The sequence below is a fragment of the Python bivittatus genome, unplaced genomic scaffold (genome assembly GCF_059951505.1).
Source record: "Python bivittatus isolate LINGU-HERP-01145 unplaced genomic scaffold, Pbiv_v1 ctg000570_np1212, whole genome shotgun sequence".
Classification (NCBI taxonomy): Eukaryota; Metazoa; Chordata; class Lepidosauria; order Squamata; family Pythonidae; genus Python; species Python bivittatus.
Window position 1 is genome coordinate 8,085,581 of NW_028277097.1, and position 26,546 is coordinate 8,112,126.

The window sequence follows — 26,546 nt, forward strand, 5'->3', positions numbered from 1 at the left end:
TGAAATATTACATTATATTTCATCCATCCATCCATCCATTCAAATTTTGAGGCTGCCTGACTCAATGATGACTCTTACAAATTAAAAAAGGGAAATATATAGTATATATTTAAAAGGATGAACATGGCCGACCAGAAGAACAAATGCCCAATCTTAAATTAAACTAAACTAAACTAACTAGAAGGGGCTACCCAACCACCTTAACCCAAGGGCTAAGAAAAAAACAGACTTTGAATAATTTACAGAAAGTCCTAAAGGTGGGAGCCGCATGAATCTCCAGAGGATATCATTCCAGAGGGCAGGTGCTGCAACTGAGAAGACACACCTTCTAGGTCTCACAAGATGACACTGTTTGATAGATGGGACCTGGAGGACACCACCAGCTTGATCACACCAGGCAGGCAGAAACAAGTGGAGAGAGGTGGTCCTCAGATAGCCAGGATCTATGCCATGAAGGGCTTTAAAGGTGATGACAGCACCTTGAATTGCACCCGGAAGCTGACCGGTAACCAATACAGCTTGCTTTTTCAATTTGAAGGCATCAGGTTGAGGAAGGCATCCTTGAATATACTGATAATGGTGTGCAGAACATAGACACAGCTAGCATAGGTTGAGCTTACTATCTCCAAAGATGTAAGTCAACTTGTAGTTAGCCCCATGAACTCCAGCATGGGCTCTAATAGCTGGTAATATGGCCAGAAGATTATTCACTCTTCTGGCCATATTACCATTGGATAACCCTGTAAGAGCTCACATTACCCCATCTAGAGAAAAGTCTGGAATAATAATGCACATTTCCCACAAAAACTTAAAGGAAAGTTGGTGAACAAAGGCTGTCATGGTTAAGACAGAAAGAAATGCTAGACATCTTTTTGGTCAAGCATTTAGAACTGGCCATTAAGTTTCCATTAAGCATCAGGTTCATTTACAGGCCAAAATCAACTGGCTATTTACCAAGCAGTTTTAAACAGTAAGTTTACAGCCCTAAAGCAATTTAAAATTATCTCTGTTGTCTGGACAGCCCCCTCCCCACTGTCTGATAAAATAAAACTAAACAGCTGTAAAAAGTATTTTTCTTTATATTGCTTACGTTGTGTCCTGTTTCATGTAATGAACCAATTAGGGTAGTTTATCATTTAACCCAATAAGTGTTATTAGTCTGTCCAGAGCTATAATGGGTGACCCAAGATCATTCTTCTATCCTTTCTTCAACAGCATGGACAGCATCTGATTTTTACTTAAAACAATATGATTAACAAGCAATTAATATTCTTTGGCTGGCATGAAATATTTCCTTTCCACTGATTTCCTAATTATACATGCCATATCTACTGTAATCATATAATCAAAAGGTAGCAAATGGATACTGAATTCTGTTTTCTGACATTTTCTCGACAATAAGAGTTCAATTCTAACTCCAAAATAGATTATTGAAATGTTACAGCTTAAACCATTCAAATAACATTACACCTTGAAAGCAAACAACAGGATAAATGAAGTACAGGTCCTAATAATGCCTATTAATCTAGCAAGTGAACTCAGCAATATACAGATGGGCAAAAGCCACTCAGTTCACTGGCTATCAGAGTACAAAGGACAGAGATGAGCGTGGTGCTCAAAAATTATTCATACCAAACTATTTAAAGAATGCTGTGAACTAATCCACATCTAGGATATTCTCCATCTGTCTGGATATTCATCATCCTATTCAGATAGAGTTTGTATATGTAACATCCATACACACTTTCACTTTCTTAACATATTGATTGATTTGTACATAATATTTACCAGTTGTCCTTCTTCCCAAAGCTACCAGAGGGAAGTACATTAATCATCCTTGAAGATATAATATGCATTGCTTCATTTTGTAGTGGAGTTTGGAACAAATTATAATATGCCACAATATAAAAATAATGGTTCCAAGCAACTACACTCATTGCATGCTCCCCTCCACTCCTAAACTTAATGCAGTTTACAAAAAAAAAAGAAAAAAAGATCTAAACAGAATTAAGCTATAAGTCATGAAGAAATAAGGTAATTTTGAAAAGTTGCTTAAAGGTGGTGTTGTAACTCAATGTCAATTTACTTTAAGAAAAAAGTCTAACAGTGAAAGAGGGAAAACTTTACAGGGAGAAGTTAAGCTAGGGATTCCTTGTGCTTGGCCAAGAGTCTTTGGAATGGGATGAGGAGGCTCTATGATGTTCCATGCCTTAAGACTTTTAACTATTTCAAGGCTTGGGATCCAGAAGACATTAAGTAATATTAGCCTCTTGCTTCATTAGCTCCATGGTAAGTTACCATCCTGATGAGATTAAGAGCCTTACGGCTCACCCTCAGCCCAACCACCTGTAACGTGGGATATTCATGACAAACAGGGCCTGGGACATGTAATTCAGATTTTTTCTTGGTTTGTCCCCTGACAGGCTGTATTGCTTTTAATAAACTGCATAACTCACCTACCATACAGAAAATATGCATTATTATTACTGGCTGATGGGATGAATTTATTGTAAGGGACCACATAATTACTCAATACAGGAATAGTATATGCCATTTAACTGGATTTTCTAGACTATCAAACTTGCATTTTTATATTTTTAATGTATTTATTGACTGTTTTTAGCTTTGTTGTATGCTCCCCAGATATATAGCCTGTGGTGAGATGGGCGGCTATATAAATTGGTTTAATAAATAATAAATAAATAAATAAATTTAATTTTATGTATCTATAGTTAATGAACAAAATTCAAAAATCACTAGAAGTAATTATCATTCTTATACATCAGTAAAATAAGTGATATACTGAACTTTGGCTTACCGCATCTGTGACATCAATCTCATACATTTTTTTAAATGTATCACGATCAAAAAAGAGAAGTTTTGCATTGCCATGTCCTTTCTTAACAGAAATACCAGTAACAAGTAATTTATCATCTGGGCTGAAACAACAGTCGGTCCTGTTGAAAATATAGTACAGATTAGTTTATTTTCTTGGAATCCAATTTATATATATTATTTCAAATCTTTAAAAGATAATTGTGTTTGACAACTAAAATCAAAGCAGCATTCCAAATAACCCAAACCAGAAAAACCAACAAATAGAATTTTCTCCTGAAGATTTCAACACCAGAATGAAAAAGTGTCTCATGTGTCTAGTTTACAAAATAAAGAGACAGTTTTGAAATCTATCATTCAGTAATAATTCAGTAGGCCATAATGTCTATTTCTAGCAACATGATATCCAACCATTTTGTATGACAAATGATAAACAGACCCATTTTCAAAATCGTTTTTCATGTTTTCTCTCAAAGCAATAAACAAACTCATAGATTCTTTAAAATTAATTCAAATTTGAGGTGAAAGCTAAGAGCTTATAGACAAGTAGCGAGTAAAAGCAGTATGCTAAATCAATTTATATCAAAAGCTTTAAAAGCTCTAGCGTTACCTCTAAAATCTGGGGGAGATATAATTCTTGCTCTCTGCAAGCTAAGCAAATTGGAATGAAGCCTTGGGAAAACATGGTCTCTCCCCCTCCCTTTCATCCCATGCCAATTTCCTTCTCAAGTCTCTTATTGAAAAAGGTGTAGCATGACATTTAGGCAAGTGCTCATCATGGTTAACATTCACCATAATTCCTGTCCAAAGTAGATATGGAACCAAGAAGAGCTAATACCAGTAATGGAAGATAAACATATGACCCTGCAAAGTGTTTTTCCACCCCCTGCCTTGCAAACCTTTTAAAGTAGCTACAGCCATACACTGGTGCAGGCTTTCATAGTAGCATCAATGAAGCAGTAATGAATTCTGGGGCTGAATGGTCATAGACCAAGGCCATTTGGCTCCAAAACCATCAGTGCTTCAGAGTTATAGCCATATTTATGCTGGGCATAACTTATGATATATCCTTATTTAGATAACTCAGTATTAGCAATTTAGAAAAAGAATATGTGTTATTAAAAAAAAGTAAACTGGATTTCTTTCCAGTGAAAAGATTTTTGGATCCTTAAGGTAAACTGCGTACACGTTTTCCAGCTTAACACTTCTATGATATATTGCTATACAGGGTGATTCACGTTACTACTTAATAGCCACTGAGCCCATCTTATAGAGATTTAAAACATTACCAATACGGCCTATCTCTTGAGAACTGGTGAGCCACACCAAACTTTAACATATGTTGAGTTCAATCCATGCAAACTTGATTCAGAAAATGTCTCTCCACTGAACTAACTTTGATCTATTTTTGCACTTCCCTCTTCACTAAAAATTATGAAGCTACTTACATGGGGAAGAAACTAGGTAGGCCACTGATAGAATTAAGAGGTGCTTTAAATTGTCTGATGTCCCAGGTTTTTAAGGTATCATCACCTATCAAATAACAAATATCCAATATCCAATGGTTAAAATGGAATTTATTATATTAAAAAGCAAAAATATTAATTCCTGCTTCAATCCTTTCAATGATTTTCACCATCAAAAGCTTTGGTCCAAGAGGAACTATAAATAATATACTTAGAGCAGTTTCAGAGAATAAATAAAATAACACTTATCATAAATGAATACAATTCTAGTTCAAAATTAGCAGAAGATTCTGGTTAGTTTAAAATTAAAAGCAAAGGCTTTCTAAGCCTCCCTTGCCAGCACAAAAGAGGAGAAGGGAGGGATTCATGTGATTTAGGGAGGAATTCAGATTCATTCTTAGAGGAGAAAATTGTAATTTCCCATTATACTCAAATGGGACATAAAATCTCTCCAAAATCTCTGTATTGGGGATTGACTCCCAGCAACCCTGGATGACATGAACAACAGCAGGATATTAAGGGTTATACTGTAGTTCAGTGTTTATATTTATATTTATTTATGTTTCAAATTTGTCACTGCCCATCTCACTGCAGAGCGACTCTGGGTAAAAAGAATAAATATTAGTTAAAATAGAATAAATATGAATTAAAATACATCACAGTGTTATTGGAAAGGCTGCAGTTTCCCCAATCCCATTCTGTACTGCTCAGTGCCAATTCCTCTAAAGCAGTGTTGTCCAAACTTGGCCACTTTAAGATGAGTGGACTTCAACTCCCAGAATTCCCCAGCCAGCACGTTCTGGGAGTTGAACTCCACTCATCTTAAAGTGGCCAAGTTTGGACAACACTGCTCTAAAGTTAAGGATGTAATGAAGGATTCTAAATGCGGTCTGATAACCCAAGCCTGAAGGAAATCTTCAACTGTTGGAGAATTTATTAGATTTTATACAAGCAAGGATCTAATTGTGGAAGGCTAATTTTAGCTTTAAAAGCTTGTACATCTTCATCAGATAGATTCTCAAATTCACTATATAAGTACAATTTTTTAAAATGAAAAATTGTATCTTCAAGAGATCCAAATATCTTCTTCCCATCTTTGATGGCTGTAGTGATTTCTTAATCTTTTTTGTTGTTGTTGTTGCTCTAAATGATCTGCCAAGATTCAGCCATATCCCTCATCATTTGTCTGTATTTTTAAGGTAAGCATATTAAGTTAACATTCAGATCACTGTGATATTATTCAACTCATATTTAACTTGTTGAATTTTCCTTCATGGCCTAATAACAGTACATCTGGCCATTTGTGTTCAAAAATTTACTTTTCAAATTAGTCGTTAAAATATTTTTTAGAGTCTCCTTATATGATGTACATGCAATAATATGACTACACATACAAGCCAATATTAGTCACTTCTTTGATTATGGATGAGATAAAAGAAGGGATTTTGGCTATAAATAATGAAACTTGATGCATTTCTTGTGGAATGGTATAAAAGAATTGGTATACTTGTCCCTAAGCTCCATCAACTATACAAGGAGAATTGAAAGTGATATGTCATCATCTTCATTTAATGAAGTTTATATCACAGTCATACCAAAACCTGGTAAAGATCATACATTAGGTGTTAACTATAACCCTATTTCATTGGTTAGATATTAAAATCTTAACACCTGTTTTTAGTAAAAAGAATTTAGCAAGTGATTTCTTCAGGAACAAGAGTGATCCAGTTGGGTTCATCAAAACTAGACATGGATCAAATAATATTCAGCTGGCAATAGATTTGATTGTTTTGAATAAAGATAGAAAAGACAAAGCTGTATTTCTATTGCTTCAGGGGGAAAAGGTTTTGATAAAATCTATAGGTAGTACAGATAGTCCTCACTTACCAACCGTAACTGGGACCAGCACAAGAGTGGCATGAATAATTCCACAGGGCACACAAAATTTGAGAGAATTCTTCTAATTAACTGAGACAGATCACAACTGAGCTATTTACTATCTAGGTGACAGAGAACATAATATGCAAATCAGGCCTAAGATACAATTTCTGACAGCACAGTTTTTAGGGTTTTAATTGTTTTAAAGTGTTTTAATGGTTTTTTGTTGTTATTGCTTGATTATTTATTTGCATCTGTTTTTTAACTGTGTGAGCAATTCAGTGTTGTGTATGTGAGATGGGTAGCTATACAAATTGAATAAATAAATAAAAATACAAACCAAGACTGCAATCCTCAAGTCACAAGTTCTACACTATGTCCAAAAGCTAAGTAATTCAGCTGTAAAAATATATGCAGAAGAACAACTGCATCTGGCAAATGCTCAAATATCCTTCACAGTAACTAATCGCAATCAAGGCTCCTTCAGCCTTGACGGACTAGGCCTTGACACGATCATCTCTCTGGAGGAATGATGGGGTATTAAAGAGAGAAATTCAGTCAGATGAATCTTGCTAATGTTTAAAAAATATGTTAGCAAAAAGTTTCTTCCTGCATTGCATCAAACTACAGGATCTAAAGTCTCCATCCTACTTCCTCACCTGTCAGCTTTAACCACAGTTAATATTACATCTTCATCATCATTAACCATGATCGTTAATGCTCATCATAGTTTCCTCTAAATCTATATTATAAGCTAGTTTGTAAATTCTGCGTGAAAACAAATCCTGATTAGCACTGATCCTAGAGATGATACTGAAAAAGCTTGAGATAGCGAAAGAAAAGCCTCTGTAAACTAGAACTGGAATTATTTTCAAGACATTGTTTGATGTTTCTGCCCTGATAGTTAAAATTAGATTTATCCATTATTTTTGTGTCTGCTAAGTTGTTGACTAGAATCAGAGAAATCATATTCAAATTTCACTCAGCCTTGGATATTCACTGAGTGATTGACAGATACTATCTTTCAACTTATCTTACATCACAGGAGTGCCATTACAAGGATAAAATTGGAGGAAAGGAATATTTAATCTTTGAGCTTTAGGAAAAAATGAGGACATAAATCAAAACAATCTAGGGACTAGAGGAAACAGTTAAATTTGGCAACCGTTTAGATTAGAATTGAAAAAGGGACACCACTGAGGCCTGACAAGTATGGAGAATGTTTTCTTCCCCTTTCATTGCTTCAGTTGGATTCTACTCCTGAAACCACTTTTCAAAGAGTTATCAACTCTGTGAAAAGTGAAAAGCCACAGCAACATTTTAATGATCGTGCTTAAAACTTAAATTGAACTCATTTTGTACAGCTAATTGCCAAATTGCAGTGTTCCCCCAAGTTGCAGTACTTATGCTCTTTATTCATGAAGAGATCCAACCACTTACTAACTGTAACACTTTCTTTTCTTTTACTTTGTTTAGACCTTGAGTATATAGATTAAATATTTTCTTAGTTCACTTTACGTCTCCACTAAAACAAGTTCTTTCCTTTTAACGTTAGCTTCCCAGTTTAACTTTCAACTTTCCATTTTAAAAAGTTTTCAAAGTCAACTTGCAATATTGCTCCTGCCACGACAAACCATGTCAGGTAAAAAGCAGCCCATTTGCCTTGTGGCATTTTATGTGAGTTCTAACAACACTGGAACCCCAGTACAATAGACAATCAGCAGCAGCCACATAAACAGTTTGTGGCATCACAACCTGCACGTGTAAAACTGCTTTAAAACAAGAGATATTGACTAGGTAAATTCACATCATATCAGAAGGACAAGAAGACGACTCTATAGTTTAATTTCAACCTATTTTTATAAACAAGCTAGTCATGTATTACTAAATATCTTATTAAAGATTATTATTTTATAGACAAAAATGTTTTTAAGAACTACACTCAGAAGTTCTTCTTTAACGATCATGTTCTTACATTTCTGTCAAGTTACAAGCATATGCTCAATAGGAACAAAACTGGGAATACATATAAGCGATTCTTATGTTGCTCCTTTTCCCTTGTGCATGCAGCTGAGCCATCTATAGTCTCACATATCTGACAGGCAAACTGCATCACAGAACAAGGAATATGATCAGGATTTCACTGGAAGTTCTTATTCCATCCCAAACAAAATTCCTCCTTTGATCCCTTGCATTTGGGCAGGTGTGTCTGACTGTTGACAATACATCTGCTGTTGCTGGAAAGGCCCCAGAACAGTACTTAACACTACATAAAGTCATTCCTTAACATGCATTAAAATGAGAAAAAAAGCAAAATTTGATAGGATGCCTGCAAAAGCCATTTTATTATTTTCATTATGAATTAGGTTTAGTATTATTACAATTAAATTATATTACAGTATAAATTAATCAGGTATAAGCATTCTATACTGGAAGTGCAAAACTACAGGCTGATAAATTTCCTTTTTTGACTACAAACTAGGTGGGCCTAACGTTTGTGTTTCTTCTTTTTGATCGGGGGGGGGGCTTGGGAAGAGGCCATTTTAAGGTAATATACCCACTCCTCGTTTAGCGACTGCGTTCCATTCCAATGACCAAGTCGTTAAATGAAAACGTGACTGAGAGAGAGAGAGAGAGACGCTGTCAAAATCACCGGTTGCTGCCCTCATATTCAGATAAAGTTCTTTCATATAGCTACACCAGCGTTACTCTCACTCCAGCGTGGGTTGTTATCAGGTGCAGAAATTTGGTCATAAGTGTGTACATTAGTCAGAGAATGATTTTTTTTTTATTACTGTTATATTTGTGAATGGTTGCTAACTGAGGTAATTGCTAAACAAGGAGTGGCTGTATGGCTGTTTTACGTCCTGCAGATGCCTAAGGCACATATTTCGCCCGTTAACATTTCTGCAATGACCCTGCCCAGTTTTGGCATGAAACTCTCAACATGTCACACAAAGCCTAACAGTCTGGCCCCCAAGGTGAGAAAGCTGTGCACCCCTGTTCTATACCATATTACAATCAAAGTATATGTACAGTTAGTCCTCTCTTAACGACTGCCCTGTTTAGCAACTCTTCGAAGTTACGATGGTGCTAGAAAAGTAACTTTATGACCAATCCTCACACTTACGACTGTTGTGATGTCCCTGCGGTCACATGATCACCACTTGCTCAATTCACAGCCAGATTCTGACAAGCAGTTAATGGAGAAGCTGGCAGTAAAATTGCAAGCTGTGGTCACGCGATATTTCGCTTAATGACCGCATCACTTAATGACTTAATGCTGGTCCCAATTGTAGTTGTTAAGCAAGGATTCCCTGTAATCTAAAACAGTTAATGCTGAAATTGGCAGCCCAAAGTTTAATTTCCATGCTTCACTTTGTAAACTGTCGCTCATATCCTATGATGCCTTGGTGAGTATTTCTTCATACCCACCAGTCCTTACTATGAAGTAACAGCTGAAAAATACCATTATCTGAGGGACCACCTCTCCCCGATTACATCGGCCCATCCCATTAAATCCAGCAGGGAAGGTATGCTTGGCCATGTTCCACTGGCCAAGGACTTGCATTTGGTGGGTCCTAGGATATGGGCCTTCTCTGCTGTGGTTCCCTCCTTGTGGAACATTCTCCCTCCTGAAGTTAGGCTTGCCCCTTCCCTGCTGTTGTTTAGGAAGTCTCTCAAGACCTGGTTGTGTCATCAGGCCTGGGGATCTTTGGGAACCGGAGATGTTCTTAGATGGCTCCACTGTGATATTCTGTTCTCTCTGTGGGTTTGTATATTTTAAAATCTAAAAGTTTTAACATTTTTGATGACATTTTCATTTTAATAATCACTTTTTGTCTTTTTACAACAATTGTTTTTATCCATTTGTTATTTTATTTAATTGTTGTTCGCCGCCCAGAGTCGCTTTGTGTGAGATGGGCGGCTATATAAATGTGACATATAAATAAATAAATAAAGATTTAAAGGAGTACAGTAAAGCTAACTATGTTCAAGAATGAGGGAGATGAAAACTTGATACAGGAGTATTGCTTTAGGGGAAGTCCTGTTTATTTTAATAACATCTAGTTCTGCCAGAGTGATACAGACGCACGCCTGCTAATGGACCCAACTGACTGTGGGCCTCCTCTTTCTGCTCCTTACTCTCTGCCATTTTTAAGCATGTAAGCTGTAACAAAGAGGAGGTGATTGATTAACATACTCGTGTCCTGTCTCAGGGTAGTTGTATAGTTTGAGCATACAACTACCCTGAGGTAAATCAGGCAAATAGGGAATGGGAATGAGGCATAATGTTTCTCAGAGCAGGGCAGGAATGCTTTCGAGGGTGAAGCTCTCTTCCCCAATCCCCAAGGTTGGAGTTGGCACTCTATGCTCTATGATTTTGCTCTATGAATTCAGCACTGGCTTTGGCCAACTTGTATACAGCACTATATATAGAAGGAAATGTGGTCACTTACCTCCCCGACTGGCAAGAACGGTACCATCGTAGGAAAATGTCAAACACGATGGGTCAGTGCCTGGAGCATGTGCTTGCCTGCAGTGAAACTTGGTATGAACCTGTTTGCGGAACAAATCAATATCGCAAAGGTTTGCTAATTTTAGACAAAGTGCACCTGGTTCTTTGAGAACATCAAATGCTTTTTATTGCACTGTTGGATTAAAAAACCAGTAAGCAGTTTCATAATCTCAGGCATTAGAGAAAACAGATGACAGCTGACAACATTCATCTATTCTTGTTCATCACCTTTTATATACATTTAACAGCTTAATTGTATTTGGTAGGCCAAGGATTTGTAACACTTCCAAATATTTAGCTTTAGGGTCCAGAACTATAATAATGTAACCGTGCAATGTTAATATACATGCATCCCTCTCTTTTATATGAGTTAGAGGCAAATATGTATGACTAAGATATAAAAATATTTCTTTTTATCAGGAGAGAACATTCCCATCCTTTCTACGGTATATAAGATTCAAGACCACAAAATATTTCATCTTCTTCTGGACGTATCTTGAAAGTAATCTGGGAAAGTTGGATGCCAAGCCTGAGAAATGCCAAAAAGCCTGGGTTAAAGATTTAGAAAAAAGTACAAAAAAATCTGAGTGTCACTTGGCTTCCTACATACTACTATGAGAATGCATTCCTTGGGAAGGAAAACAAGTTCTTCTACTAAAATACTTTTTAACAATAATCTTTATTTATTAATAGATGAGCAATTTCTTTGTAAACTCTTTTTTTCTTGAGGTATGTTTTAGAAATATCTCTGATAGATGTGGGTTATATTTTAAAATATAAGAATGACTTCCCCATATCTCTGAGTTCATAAGGAAAGGTGGCAAAGCTAGCGAAAGAATATCTTCTCTTCAATGGGCAATCTTTATGATCCGTGAAACTGAATACCCTAATTACACACACACACATACACCTCTCACACATAACAAATCAAAATTAAAAAAGACTATGATCTTTTTAGTCTTTTTTATATTATCAACTGTCTGACCATCTAAGGAGCTGGGCAGTAAAAATACACCCGCACCATAGCCAAAATCAAGCTACAATATGGCTTAGCATATCTACAGAGTATGTGTTATATTTTTTCTAGATGCTTGCACTGATCTGCAACTTTTATATTACGTGTTTTGTTTTCAAAACATCAATCTGTTATCCCTTGCTCTATCTTTGCATTCATGAATGCTTAATTTTCAATCAGGATTTGAGACTTTGAAGTAGGTTTCCGACAAAACCTACAAAAAGATCTCTTCGTCTTTGTTGTACTTGAAGCCAAATTTCCAAGTTTAACCACAGGAGAATTAAAAAAGAATGGATGGTCTGAGCGTTGACAGCTGGAGTTTGGATTGGTCACCCTTCCTTCCTTCAGAATAAAGGTAGGTGCAGTTGCTCTCAGTTCAGACTGATAAGGAACAGTAACAGTAAAGGTAGTCATTGCCAATGGTCTGCCTTAAAGCACTGGCGCACTTTTGCTGTGACTTTTAGTTACTAATTCCAAAGTATTAAGGATATAAAAGATTAAACTTCTGACATCTCCAGGAGCTCTTGGAATGGCTCTCGCTTTAAATTTTGGAAAGCCGCTGCCCATTAGATTAGACAACTGATTCATCATGAAAGCTTTGTAAGTTCAATGCAACAGAGAAATTCCTTCATCCTGGCAGGTTGGAAGCAATTAGGTTCATGAATGGAAGCTGCAGCCCAGCAAATATTTTCTCCAGATGTAGGTACTGAGTTAGAGAAAAATATTGTGCTGCCACTACAAGCAGTTTCATCCAGTAATAGAAATCTTCTGTTCTGTTTTCTCTTCTAATCACCAAATCACACCATAGGTTGCTCAAAGTATGCAATACGACCTACTGATTTGAAAACTCATCTCAAGCTTATCTTTCCTCACTACGCTATAATCTATTTTTTGTTCCTTAAAGATATGTTTCAAGTTTTTCAACTGTGAGATGAATGGAATACAACTCATTTGCATCTGATCCTTCTGTGCTCATTATGGTGTGGTGGGATACACATAATGAGAAATTTGGTAGCATTTCACTTTTTTTTTTTACTAATTACTATAGTACTTCAAAAAATGTGTTTGCCACAAGACTAGATTTATCTATGACGTTTCATCTTATCCATCTTCCAAGGAATCTGAATCAGGAATGCAAAATCAAAGATTATGAGGATGCATTATAATTAACCTGCACCTTTTTTTTGCATGTTAGATACTGATTCAGAATTTTACCAAATCCAAGTAGGAGTAGGAAAAATGCCTGCTTCAAACCTTGTACAACTGAGGCCAGTTCATAAACAGTGCTCAGGTGGACCAGTGACCTTAAAGGATATGTTCCTTTCTCTAAATCTCACAAACTGAGACAAAGAAACAAAAAATTATATCCCAGTTAAAAAAAAAAACAGACCTCTGGGGAAAAAATGGCGAACTGCAGACAGCTCCGCTAAAAGCAGAGCCGACGACCGCAGCAGAATGAAGAGCCAGTGAGTAGACTGGCTCTTTGTAATTCCTCTCCGGACAAGGGGAGGATTTGAGATTGCCCACAAGTGCTCCATACAGCTGCTCTTCACAAGGAGGCTGCAAGACAGTGGTCTCTGGTGGGTTTAGAGCTCTGGGAGATGAGGGAATAGCCATCTTGCTCAATGCACAGTTGGCATCTTTAAGGATACTGGATTTGCATACTTCTTTTCTAATCACTTTCAGAAATTGCTTGTTAACTGCTTTTCAGCTATTAAGAACCTTTGGATTGACAGGTTTTACAGCACTGGGTGAGTTCCTTCAATCCTTAGTGAAAGAAGTTTTAAACACAAGTTTAAGAATTTAAATTTTTTTTCTGGAATAAACAGCAAAACTTTGCTGTTTGATTAAAACTTTGATTTTAGAAAATTACAAACAGACTAAAGGTCCAGCTAAATTTGAAATAATATTTTGGAATTAATTATAAGAATGTTTCCCGTGGGAAAATGCTTTTGTTTTGAATTCTTTTAAAAAAACATGATAGGATGGAACTTTGAAAATTGGATACTAGAGGGAACTAGAAGGAACTAAAGATTACAATTAAAGGAGAAGAACACTTAAATTTGACTTACTAATACAGAATGGAGCAAAATATTTTAACATTTGACATATTGAAGGATATTTTTGAACAATGGACCCAGAAGTCAATGTGTGAGCATCTGCCTCTATAGATAGACTGTGTTTAAAAGATGTTATGGAAGAGGAGCAAGTTTTACCAGACAAGACTGAGGCTGATCTGAAAGTGGATTTAAAAATGATAGATAGAATGATATGGAAAAAGATGCTATACTGGACACACAAAAGAAACTGGTCGATGTCTTAAGGGATATACAAATAACAAACCAAGAGGGTGACCTGGATAATCTTCCTATATTGGATTTACAAAAGAGGCTTGTTAAAGCTTTGAAGAATTTTGTGAGGAGGACAAGAAAACATGAAAAGAAATAAAGTTTTAGGACATTATTTGAAGAGACTAAAGATCAAGATTGTTAAAGGAATATAAAGTTGGTTTATTTGATTAAGGTTAAAGTAGATATGTTATCTCTGGTAACCCTTAATGGACTTTTGTTGATCAAGACTGAAATGACAAAGTTTTAAGGAGTTGTTTATAGATAAGAGATGGGATATGGGAAGAAGAGATCATTTGTTGTATTTTAAGAGAAGGTGATAAGTTACTAAAATTGTTTATACTTGTTGTGATGAAAGGGAAAGTCATTTCTTTATATATTTCTTTTCTTTTTCTTTACTATATCCTTATTTTTTCTTTTCTTTTTTCTTTTCTTTTTCTTTTCTGCACCTTTTATTTTTTTTTAGTTTGTATTAATATTTTATCATTATAGTTGTAATTTTTAATAAAATTAGTAATAAAATAGGAAAAATTAATAATTATGCTTCTGTTGAATGTTTTTCATAATAACAACCCATAGCACAAAGCTATATAGAGTAATAGCTATTTATATGATGGGAACAGATCTTCCTGGAGAAAATCCATCTATGTGGTCGCTAAGAGTCAACAACAACTTGATGGCACATAGTCAGTCAATTTATATGAAATTTTATTGGACCAAATTTACTCTAATCTGTTTCCTTCCAAATAAGTTGCTCCTCAACTTCCATGATTACTGACTTGAAAGTTGTAGAGTAACACTGCTGGCAGGCACTACCAATTGAGAAAGGCAGCATTCAACCAACATCTGCTGGCAAAGGAATCAGTTACTATGAAATACCTGAGAAACCCCACTTGACATTTTGACAGAGATAAAACATCGGTTAATACCTATGCATTCTATTTCTCTAGTAAATTTATCAAATGGGGGAGGAGGAACCCTTATCAAAGACAAAAAAAGAAAAGAAAAGAAAAGAAAAGAACCATCAGCCTAAAACAAATTATTAGCAAGAAGATAAAATATCTTTGTCTTACAAAGTCACCATTCTGCAAATTTTTATCCAGTGATAATTGCTGGTTATTGAAAGTCAGGAAGCCAAAACTGCTTTCTGGGAAAATGTCCTCAGCTATGAAAAATATTATTTCAGTTTTTTAAAAAAGAAAGCCCATGTAAAACATTTAGATTTGTTGGTAAGTTCTTTTATCTGAAAGCGATAATGCAAATTGGCCATCATGAAATAATAAACATCATTAATTAAAACAAAGCTTTTGGATATCATTCAATTGCCCTCCCTTTATTTTTACGTTGAACATGAAAAATGTTAATATACATGAAAATATTAAGTTCTCACCACTCACTCCTTATAAATTATGTTACTTGGCAAGCCCTGAACTGTTACTTGGCTAATATTTTGGAAGTTCAGTCCTATTACATGACCTGATTTAGTACTATATTTAACTGCTTCTCTTAATATGAAAACCTTCTCAAGGATTTTGTACCAGTAGGTAAGTACAGAAATTGCCAATTCATATATATATAACTGCTTAGCAAGCTGACTGTCCTGCTACCCCTCCAAATGACATCAAGAGGTTTAAAATGATGTTGCACTTGATCCAAACACTACAGAATTAAGGGTTAGAATCTCATTACTATTTAAAAAGATAAAAAAGGACTACCATGGTAAGCTATAATTTATATGTCATACAGATGCTGTCTCCTTAAGGACAGTTCTCAGCTCAAAAAGTACCCTGTACTCACAAATTTCCCCTGCCTTCACTGGGTTTAGTAATGGCATCTTCAAAGCCAATCCTGATTAAATCCATTGGAATTCATGTCTAACAAGGTTGCAAAGCAACAGGAAAGGGTAGGTATGTGAGAGAAATCCTAATTTAAGGGTTAAGCTGTATTACATTTGCACTCATCCCATACAATCAGTAATGATGTGTAGTAACTGCTAAGTTCGGTTCAGGGTTGATTCAGCTTGACTAAATTAGCGGCTACCTGTTTCAAATCAGATGCAAAAGTAAGGTAAGATTTGGGATATGAAGTTTTCTGCTCTGGCATATGGTGCAAAGGGACCACCTGCTAATGAACTTGCCAAATTACAGAAAGAAAGTGATACAGAGTTACAGCTAGTATCCTTAAAATGGTTGTTTTTAAACAAGGTAAGGAATGCATGCAGAGCATGATTTTTGGAATTCTTTCCAACCCCTTGACTGCAGCTCTGATGTAGTGTACATGACAGGGAACGAAAAATAAGGTCAAAGAATGGAGGAGTTGGTGACATTCTGAGTAGCTGGTCAATTTCTCTCTAACAGGGATGCACTGAAGTTTTTTCTTGATTTTTTTTCTTTGCAGCCCCAGGCCAGAACCAGTCTATTTTTCATCTTTCTTTTGCTGGCTTTTCCCACCACACCAAATTTGGTCCCATTCTTTTCAGTTTTCAGAGAGCTAACCTCCTGATGAACAGACGGGCAGAGCCCTGAGCTCCTTTTCATAATTCAAAGTTTCACTGAGTTGGAAAGAACTTATAGCTTATTTTTTTAATATAAAACCTGTAAAGTTTTCCCACTAGATGTAAATGATTAAAATCTGCTCCATATTAGTTGTATTAACAATATCTTTTGTAACAGATTACCATCTTCTTTACACATATATTTACAGTTAAAGAGTAAAAATTAATTGTAGAAAATCAGTTGTTCCACAGGTATATCTGGTTTCATTCTGTGTAACATCACTACAAGTTATATGTTAAGTAAAAGACAGCTGGGAAATTTTCCTTTTTTTCATCAAGCCTTCTGCCTACTATCAACATCTGCTCAGAATAAGCTTCATGAAGTAGCACTATCATAAAGAAAAATGGTCCATTTTTTCTGTTATTTAGCAAAACAGACATATTAAGGTACACTTACACCACTGTCTTGACCTTACTCTGTAGCTTTTGAGATTCATAATTTGACTGTAAATATTCAGAAATGATTCATTTTTTTTGGTTAAGCAACTATATTACCTCTACCTTTTCTATGGTAGTACTTTTTTCAAACTGCTTATTTGATTCTGCATGTTTTGCTATACATATTGTTTCAAGAGACATGAACAAATTAATAACATCCACATTTATATCCAGCTGTTTATTCAATCAAGATAGTCATCTTCCATATAAGTAGATCATCTCTCAGAGCAACTAAAAGATGGTCTACTCTAGTCTCCAGAGATATTTGTTAAATATTTGGTAGAAACTGTGTAGAACAGTGAATTAAGAAAAATATATGTGTATGTTCCCCAAACTGGTACTCACAAGACAGGATACTATCAATCTCATCATACCCATCCAACATGGCGACAGCATGCTACTTATGGGAGTTGTAATCTATACATCTATAGGGTGTCAGTTTTGGGAAGACTAGTATACATACTAACTGTGAAGATGAATGCTAAGTATCCAATGAATTCTGACTGTACTGAAAGAGGGATTGAACTGAGAAAGGAAGATTGTACAGCTAGCTAGGAAACTAACTACAATGTTCCATTCTACAACATTTTACAGGCCCCACTTGCAATACCGTTTAGGTAAATGATGAAGACAGAAGTTTGAAAAAATCTATGGATGTCTCCCTCCTTTTGAGCAAATATTGAGCAGAAAAGGCTATTTTATTATTCAACCCCATTTCATCTTACACATTTGTGTTCCTGAAGAGCTTTGCTAAAGAAACTTACCTATTAGGAAAAAAGCATTTTCAAAGTTAATCTGCATCTTGTCAGCAGCCCCAAACTGCTCAATTCCATTTTTATGCACTAGCCTTTTTCTCCTTTCTCCCTCTTTGAATCCATCTTGAACAGTACTTCCTGCCAGATCCTTGGCTATTTCAACTTCCCCTCCTCGTGAGAGACTCTGTGTATGTGTGTGCAAAACTTGTTGTTTTCCCAGCTACTTTCTCAGCCACAAGTACAGTTTTGTATGTCTGGCAGATAATACAACAAGGTAACAGATAATGTGTATCTTTTCCATTCTATCAGAGGTAGGAAGGCTAGTCGGTAGGCTGTGCTTGAACTAAGCGTGGCAGGTTAAGGTGGGAGGGGGGTAAAGGAAGGTTCTGGGAAGACTGGTAGGTAGGATGGCATACAGGCCATGTGGAGGAATGGGAGGGGGCAAGGTGCATGGCTATGGCTTACTTGTCCCACGAGACACCTCCAGATTTTGTCTCAGCTGAACCTTGTAACAGCCCACATGTTCAGGTTTTGGTTTGGCTGGAACAGCCTGGCTGAAGTTCTGAGGCCCAGTGGTTTGTTTGATTCATTCATTCACTCATGTTTCTGTTTTGTGTACATCCCTATTGGAACAAAACATTATTTTTGCTGTGCATGCTTCCATGGCCAAGGGCTTTGCTTGGAAATATGCCTGCCTGCTAGGAAAGGTGAGAAAGATAAGGCTGGAGACCACATGGAGTGGTGGAGAACAATTCCACAGGTTTTGCTTTTAGTAAATTGGTGTTTTGTTGCACTGCAGCTGTTTTGTGAATGAGCATGCCCTCCACAGCAGACATTTCTGTAAAAGCGCTCACTGCTTCAAAATTTTAAATGCGTCCACTGGTTCAAAAGCCTTTCATACTCCCTATTAAAAAACAACACAAGAGATGGCTAACCTCACTTTGGCACTACTCTGAATGAAAAGTGAGCTAAAACATTTATATAAATAAAACAAATTCTCCAAGGAGGGAAATGGGGTGTTGAGTAGTATCCATCTTCTTGTTCACTGGGGGATTTTGATATCATGCAGTTATAACAATCTCTCCCTTTTCCTTGAATCATGTTAGTGTCATCTTCGTAACAAAGAGTAAAGCCCCAGAGATTTACTCTTTCCTCCACCCTCTTCACTGTGTGAACTGCAAATGGAGAAGTACAGATACTGTTTTGCTCTCTTCAAAAGGTTAAGCATTAGAGAAAACATCTATTGCTGTAGAGTTGTATTTTCTCTTTCAGATTTAAAGAGAACTGGCCAGGTTATTTTTGGTAGGAGTAACAGATATAGAACTATGTTATGTCTCTTGTCTCTGTATTAGCTAATGCAAACAACTGGATACTGTATTACTATAAACTGTTTATTATAAAAGAGTGATTGCTTTTAGAAATTCCAGCATCTCTTATGACTTGAGGTGAAGGAGAAAAACACCTTGCCTTGATAGACTGAGAGAAACACAAAGTACTTCACCATCTTGCATCCTGTCTGTCTGTGCAATTACAGCTGCCAAAAGATTCCTTGAGTTGCAGAAAACATAGCCTCTTTGCAGGGCCAGCATCAAGATTCAGCTCTCCCAGCAGAGGCAACCTGCCAAGGACTTCATCACCACGCATCAGTCTTTTGGGGCTCATGCTTAAAAGGAAAGCTGCACGGAGATGACTTGCTGCTGACAGCATTGGCACAGAAAGGATGTCAGGAAAAGGGCTGCCCCATTGGGAGCCCCTTGGGAGGGTTTGGGGACAAAGGCAATCCACTCTTATTCTTCCTATTTTATGTACGATGGGGTTTCGGGAGGGAGGCATGTTTTCAGTGGTGGAGAAATCCCGGGTCCTGTTCTTGTCTGTGTTCAGATACACATTAGGGAGATAGGGGAAATGGTGAAGAGGGGGAAGGAGAGCACATATGTAATAAACCTGCAAAAGAACATATAATGGGAGTCTGCAGTCTACCTCTTACAGGAAGAAGAAGGCAGGGCACTGACTGGCCTTGCTTCCTTCAAGCTGTAGTTGACTCAAGGAAGTTCAGGTGACACTAAAGGTAGCTTCTGCAACATAAATGTTCTGTTTTTCAAAGCAGACCAATTTTTATCCATCCATCCATCCATCCATCCATCCATCCATCCATCCATCCATCCATCCATCCAAAGCGATGGTCAGGTTTTTTGTTGGGATCTGGTGCTGCAAATGCTTTGGTACCTTGGTGGATCCACCTTGGAAATTCTACCCTGCTACTTGTCCCAAACCTCTTGGATGCTTTCATACTAGTGTCTGTTAATATCTTTTGGATTATCTGGCAGCGGTTCTAGTCCTTATTGCCAGGCATAATATAGTACTGTGTGACCACTGTTGACTTATGATGTCCCATAGGGTGTAAATGAATGTAGAAAGGAAGGTACGAAAGAGCCATTAATGGGGGAAAAGAAGGAATGAGCCATTAAAGAAGACCTGAAAAAGTGATTACACAGTCCAAAACAAGCATGAGACAGAATACAATCAGCAAAATAACTTCCCTTAATTTTGTTTAGTACAAGAGGGGACAGAGAGAAAATTTGACAGACTTTCAAGTTCCTGTTATTATTCCCTATAAGAGTAAAGTAGCATTCCTGGAATCCATTAGACATCTGTTTCTTGACCTGGCCTACCTCAAAGGTCTGACATAGGGTTTTATCTTATTCCTCAGCCACAGGTGTTTGCTGTGATAAAGAGCGTATCTGCTCAATTATGGCTAGTGCCCAGCTGCAACTCTTCCTGAGCCAGTAAGATTTGCCAACAGTTATCTACGCCTTGACTGTATCTCTTAACTATTACGAAGTGCTCTCTATCGGGCTTCCCTGAACAAGTATCCAGGATAAATGCACAGTGCCGTACACTCTTAACTAGTGACTTTACTGAAGAATTGCACCAGTTGACAATTGCTAACTGGGCACAATTAAAAATGCTGGTGTTCAACCTTAAAGTCCTAAACAGATTGGACCTGATAGCTCAGGGACCATCTCTGCTGTTACAACTGGCCATTAAGACCTGCAGGAGAGGCTCTTCTAAGGAGGTCTCCACTGTCAGAAGCCCATTAACTCAGCACATTGGACACAGAGCCTTTTCTTGTCCCATTCCTACCCTACAGAAAGCAATATTTGTCCCCCACTCTCAATGGTGATGAATCTCTTCTACCAGATTTTGTTAAGTGATTCTTTTTATCTCGCCCTTATCATTTTACTGATAAACATACCTAATATTCCTTCCTCCTCCTATTTACCCCACAACAACCCCGTGAGGTGAGTTGGGCTGAGAGAGATTGACTGGCTCAAAGCCACCCAGCCGGCTTTCATGCCCAAGGCGGGACTAGAACTTACAGTTCCCTGGTCTCTAGCCTGGCGCCTTAACCACTAGACCAAACTGGCCCTTTCATTTTAGAGACTATTTTTAATTCATTAAAAAAAGTTTTAGTTTCTATAATTATTGTTAGTACTCGTTTGAATAAATATATAAATTGAATAAATAAGCATTTAATTAGAAGAGTGGTTTGTTTTTGTTATATTTTAGCAAGACAGAGGAGCATTTGATGATTGTATGGGACCATTTTCAGGCTAGAACTTAGGAATTACTGGCAGAACTAGATGTAAATAGAAAAAGATAGCTAATATTTGCTTCTGGCATGCTGTATGTGATTTTTCAGGTTCTGTAGCAGAGGTCTGGCACACATACCTCTGGAATAAAAAATATGGGATACTTATGGATATGGAAACTTTATCTTGAGCTTGCAAAAAAAAATACTGTCTATTTGGATGCCTTTCATCTTATATTTATTCAAGAAATTTCCAGATGGAGCTAAATATTCTTCAAAGGTTCACACGGAACCATTCGTTTGTCATATGAACAGAAGTAATGATTGATAACCATAGTAAAACACCTATTTAATTTACAAGTTGCATTGCAAAAAATATTTATAAAAGGGTAATACAAGACAAAACCCTCTCTAAAGGAAACATTTTTTTTTTAAAAAAAGTCAAAAGAATTCATTTATTCATGTCGTATATACATCCCAAACAGTAACAGATAGGATACATAAAAATATAAGAATCATAAGTTTATCCAAAGGAAAAAAATAATTTTCAACATGATATTAATAACCTTAGAATTCATGGAAGCAATTAATGCTGATTTTACCAAACGTGAAACCTCAAATATTGATTTTGTAGCCTGCAGAATCCACAGGGAGAGATTAAAAAAAGAAAAGGAAAGGAAAGGAAAGATGGTGGAAGTGGTGTGGCAATGCAACCTTTTATACATACATACAGCACTGAAAAATGGAGAACACAGGCGGGATTTGCATCACAACATGATTTCTGCCATCTTGCCTTTTCTGACACCTCTCATGCTGCAGATACCACTGTTTGTGGCCTTCCATCACTTAATCTTGTTTGTACGTATGATCTTTGTTTCACTTAATCTAACACAGATTATGCTTTACTTTATTCATGCTGCCTGGGGAATTCTGGGAGTTGAAATCCACACACCTTCAAGCTGCCAAGGTTAAGAAACGCTGCTCTAACACATTCCTTCAAAGGGTAATAATCTGCTTGGTAGCAAGTCTCAAAGAATTCACTACAGCTTCTGAGTAGGCATTCACCAAAATATTCTGTTAATTTAGTTTGTTATAATAATTACTAGATTTTAGTTACTAATACAGTGGTACCTCGGGTCACGAACGCTTCTGTTCACGACCAATTCGGGTCACGAACAGCACCGTTCGCAAAATTTTGCTTCCGTTCGCGAACTCCGCATCGGGTGACGAACAGGATCCGCGGCCATTTTCCCTGCTCTGACACGTGGTCGTGGCTTCCTGTAGGGAGGGGGACTCTCCTTCCAAACAATAACCGCCTCCCCACCCACCTTCCTGTCCTCCACACCTCAAGCAAGGTTAGTGTTCTCTCTCTTCATACTGTACTACTTTGTGTCATATTTTTGTGGTTTAAAAAAAATACATATGGTTCAGAACGGATTAACCGTATTTACATTGAACCTTATGGGAAAATTTGATTCAGGTCACGACCAATTCGGGTCACAACCAGAGTCACGGAACGAATTAAGTTCGTGACCCGAGGTACCACTGTATTTGCTTTTTCAAGTTTATGTCCCTAATTATTACTATTTGTTCAATGTATAAGCCATTTAATTGCAAAAGACAACATTCAAAAGATTAAAAACACACCATGAAACCAAACAAAGAGCAATGAGTAATAACGAAATAAGAGAATGTCACCAGAGAAATATAAAAATAATTAAAATACCACCTATCAATGTCCAATATTCAAGATATCTGACTGCCAGGACAGCCCAACCACAGATGTTGATGATTTATAAGTATTAACAGAAGCTTATTTATAGATAGAGATCGCCATCAAACACAATCCTATAATAATAATAATCCCATACAACTTGCCAGCAAAAAAATACTATCCCCTACACTTTCCCTATACAGGTAGTCCTCATTTAGCAACTTCCTTGTACAGTGACCATTTGCAGTTATGATGGTGATGAAAAGGTAACTTTACAACCAATCTTCACATTTATGACCTTCAGAGGTCTGTAAAGCAAAAGAAAGCTGAAGTAAGATCATAAGCACAGTCGTTAACAACTGCTTTGCTTAAAGACTGAGTTGCCAGTCCCAATTGTGGTCTCTAAATGAGGACTACCTGTATTAATCATATGGAATACAATTAAAAGTAAATAGATTATTTAGTTATAATCTACTGGACCACATCAACAAAAACAAATTTCTTTTTGACAGGTAGCAAAACCTAGCAAACCCAGGGAGGTTTACTCTTCAATAGCTTTAAGGCAAATGAAGGAAATGCTCAATTACTTTCTATTTATGGAACTTTTTGAAAAGGGCTTAAGCAAAGTTATAAGGTCTCATAGGCTGCTGATCACCATGGGAAGCTCTGTATTCAGAGACAACCGTCACAAAATCTCAGTGGTTGAGGAACTCAATGGAAGAGAAAGCAATTACTTTCAGCGTCCACCTTACAGATTTCTCATGGGCTAGTGAATGAAAGTGATGGACTAGATCAGAGTTGAAGTCCACACATCTTAAAGTTGTCAAGTTTGAAAAGCAATGGACTAGATAAATCTCTGATCTGCTCTGGGAGGATTCTTTTTATCTTTACAAACAGAAAAAGGCTAACGTCTCCAGCACCAGTGTTCTCTTTATTGTTTCTAAAAAAAGAAAAATGCCAGGATGTGCAGCCTTGACCCACCTGCAAGCTGATGAAAAAAAGGTACTCTGCATTTGCTCAGACACTCATTTGTTATTCTTTCAAGTGTTACAGAGTGATTAGTGGCTTTAAGAGCTATTTCTGGGTTTGGTTCTCAGTCAAGGTGAAGCTCTAACGTTAGTGCTGTTTTCCCGTGCCTTAGTTCCCTTACTAACAAATTAAATAAATGAAGCTCTTTCTCAAATAAACACAACAATGTTATTTTAACATAAACATCAGAAAAATGACAACGCTAAGGATTTGGGGAAGGGAAATCAGCAGGGTGAGAATCATTTTTCCTGTAACCAGAACTTAATAAAACTAAAAATGCTAACTCAGTTGAGATGGCTTGCACTTTTCAGAAATAGTTATTGCTTCGTTACATAGCATGCCACCATGATCTGTGCAAAAGTACATTTCCCTGTCCTCCAAAAGGTTAATTCAGTTTCTCTAACACGTAGGAAACCTTGCATATGGACTATCATTTTAAAAAGTTGTAGTAAGACATTTGTCTTTGAAGAGAAGCATTTCTGAGCCAACCCTGCTTACGATGGCTGGTGTGGGTCTTCCGGGCTGTGTGGCCGTGTTCTGGAAGTTTTGTTTCCTAATGTTTCGCCAGCACCTGTGACTGGCATCTTCAGAGTGCAGGAGCACAGACAGGAGCAGTTCTCTCTGTGCCCAGGGTGATGAGACCCTTTTGTGGGTATTTATAGAGATCTGGGTGGGGGTAGGGGGGGGCTGGGTTACTGAGTGGCTGCTTGTTTTGGTGTCAGAATCTGTGTGTATCTTCCTGGGGGTTAGGCAGGGTTTTTTCTTCTATTGAATTGTTAACGAGGGGCTGCTGGGGGTGATTAGTAAGTTCATTGTGTGAACTGTTCACACGTCCTGGTGGTTGAGCTGAGTTCGTTGACCTTTTGCAGGCTGTATTTTTCAGGATTGGTAGCCAGGTTTTGTTGATTTTTAGACTCTCCTCTTTTTTATTGAAACTGTGCTGGTGTTTGTGAATCTCAATGGCTTCCCGGTATAGCCTGGTATAGTGGCTGTTGGTGTTGTCCAGTATCTGCTCCTGTCTGTGCTCCTGCACTCTGAAGATGCCGGTCACAGGTGCTGGCGAAACATTAGGAAACAAAACTTTCAGAACACGGCCACACAGCCCGGAAGACCCACACCAGCCATTGTATGCCGGCCGTGAAAGCCTTCGACAATACATCAACCCTGCTTAGTTTTTCTGATCATCCTATGATAATATCATGTTCTTCTTTTATGAAAAGCTTCAATTTTTTCCCAGATAAACAGGCTAGAACAGTTCTATAAACATGGCAGGATTGTACTTCTTCCAATTCATGTTTTCCATTTGGTCAAAGTGAAGCTAAAAGATCTAGGTAAGGAACTGGTGCTCCCCTTTCCCTGTAGTTTGAAATATTAAAGACACTGCCTACCTCAAACCTTGGGAAAGAGAAGGATATGAAAACAGAATGCTTGATCATTTTGTGAGATTTTGCCTTGTAGCTATAGTTTCTGCCATTCTAACACTGAGCAGTGTAGTTAGAGACTTTTTAAATTTTGTATTGATTTCAGCTGCTGTAAATATTTCATAGTGCCTTGGATTCAACACCCAGCAAATGAAAAAAAATAAATTTCATTGTGCTTTATGATAATTAGCCACAATGAACTTTTAAGAAAAGACAATTATTTTTTAAGAAGTAAACAAAAAAGAGTTCTTAAATTTCCCTCTTCCTTGTTGCAGTTTTGATAGGTGGATAACCTATAGCTCCCAGTCAGTTACTCAGTTCCACTTCCCAACAAGCCTTAGCCAACATGGTCAAATATGAGGCATGCTGAAAAGTATAATATTTGGAGTAGGTACATTGCCCCCCCCCCCGTGCCATAAAATCAAAAGGTAGATATGTTATCTTAGAATCATGGTGGAATCTCTTGTTTTGGCAAATCAAGAAAATACATTTCCCCCATAGAATTAAGCTTATAATGTAACTTGAAGTTGTCACAAGTCTACCGCCTTGCCATCAGGTCAGAAGAAAATGATTAGCTGAAGCAATTTAGAAGCCAGAGAGCTTGACAATAATGTCAACATGTTAAGTTTTTGTACCATTTAATAAGATGAATTGGTCCAAATGAATTGAGAAAAATCCATCATCTTAAAATAGTCCATCACATCTACCACAAAGTTGGTATATATCTGAGCATATTTTGATTGTCAGCTTTTTATCTCTGCTGGTGTTTCTAGTATAAACCTAGTAAAACTTCTTAACAGTGGAGTTTTAGAAGTTATTCATAGTGTAAACTTCTTTGAACAGAATAATTTTTTCAGATGCTGGCTTTCCTCACCTGTTTAGCTTAAAGGCAGACAGCATTCATATATTAGGTTTTCTACTAGGAAATTAACAATACCAATCCTAATAGTCTGCTTATTCATGTCCTTTTCCTTATGAACTT

At 37.0% G+C, this 26,546-nt stretch overlaps 1 protein-coding gene across 2 annotated transcripts in view; it reads right to left on the bottom strand.

Annotated features, from left to right (window-relative positions):
* Positions 1-26,546, bottom strand: part of WDR70 (WD repeat domain 70) — a 138,867-nt gene that overhangs the window by 34,272 nt on the left and 78,049 nt on the right. For both annotated transcript variants that reach the window (XM_088152978.1, XM_088152977.1), the window contains exons 11-13: positions 10,640-10,739; positions 4,284-4,368; positions 2,819-2,957 (exon numbers count right to left, since the gene is read on the bottom strand). In XM_088152978.1, the coding sequence (XP_088009104.1) occupies positions 2,819-2,957; positions 4,284-4,368; positions 10,640-10,739 (324 nt within the window). The remainder of the gene's footprint in view (positions 1-2,818; positions 2,958-4,283; positions 4,369-10,639; positions 10,740-26,546) is intronic.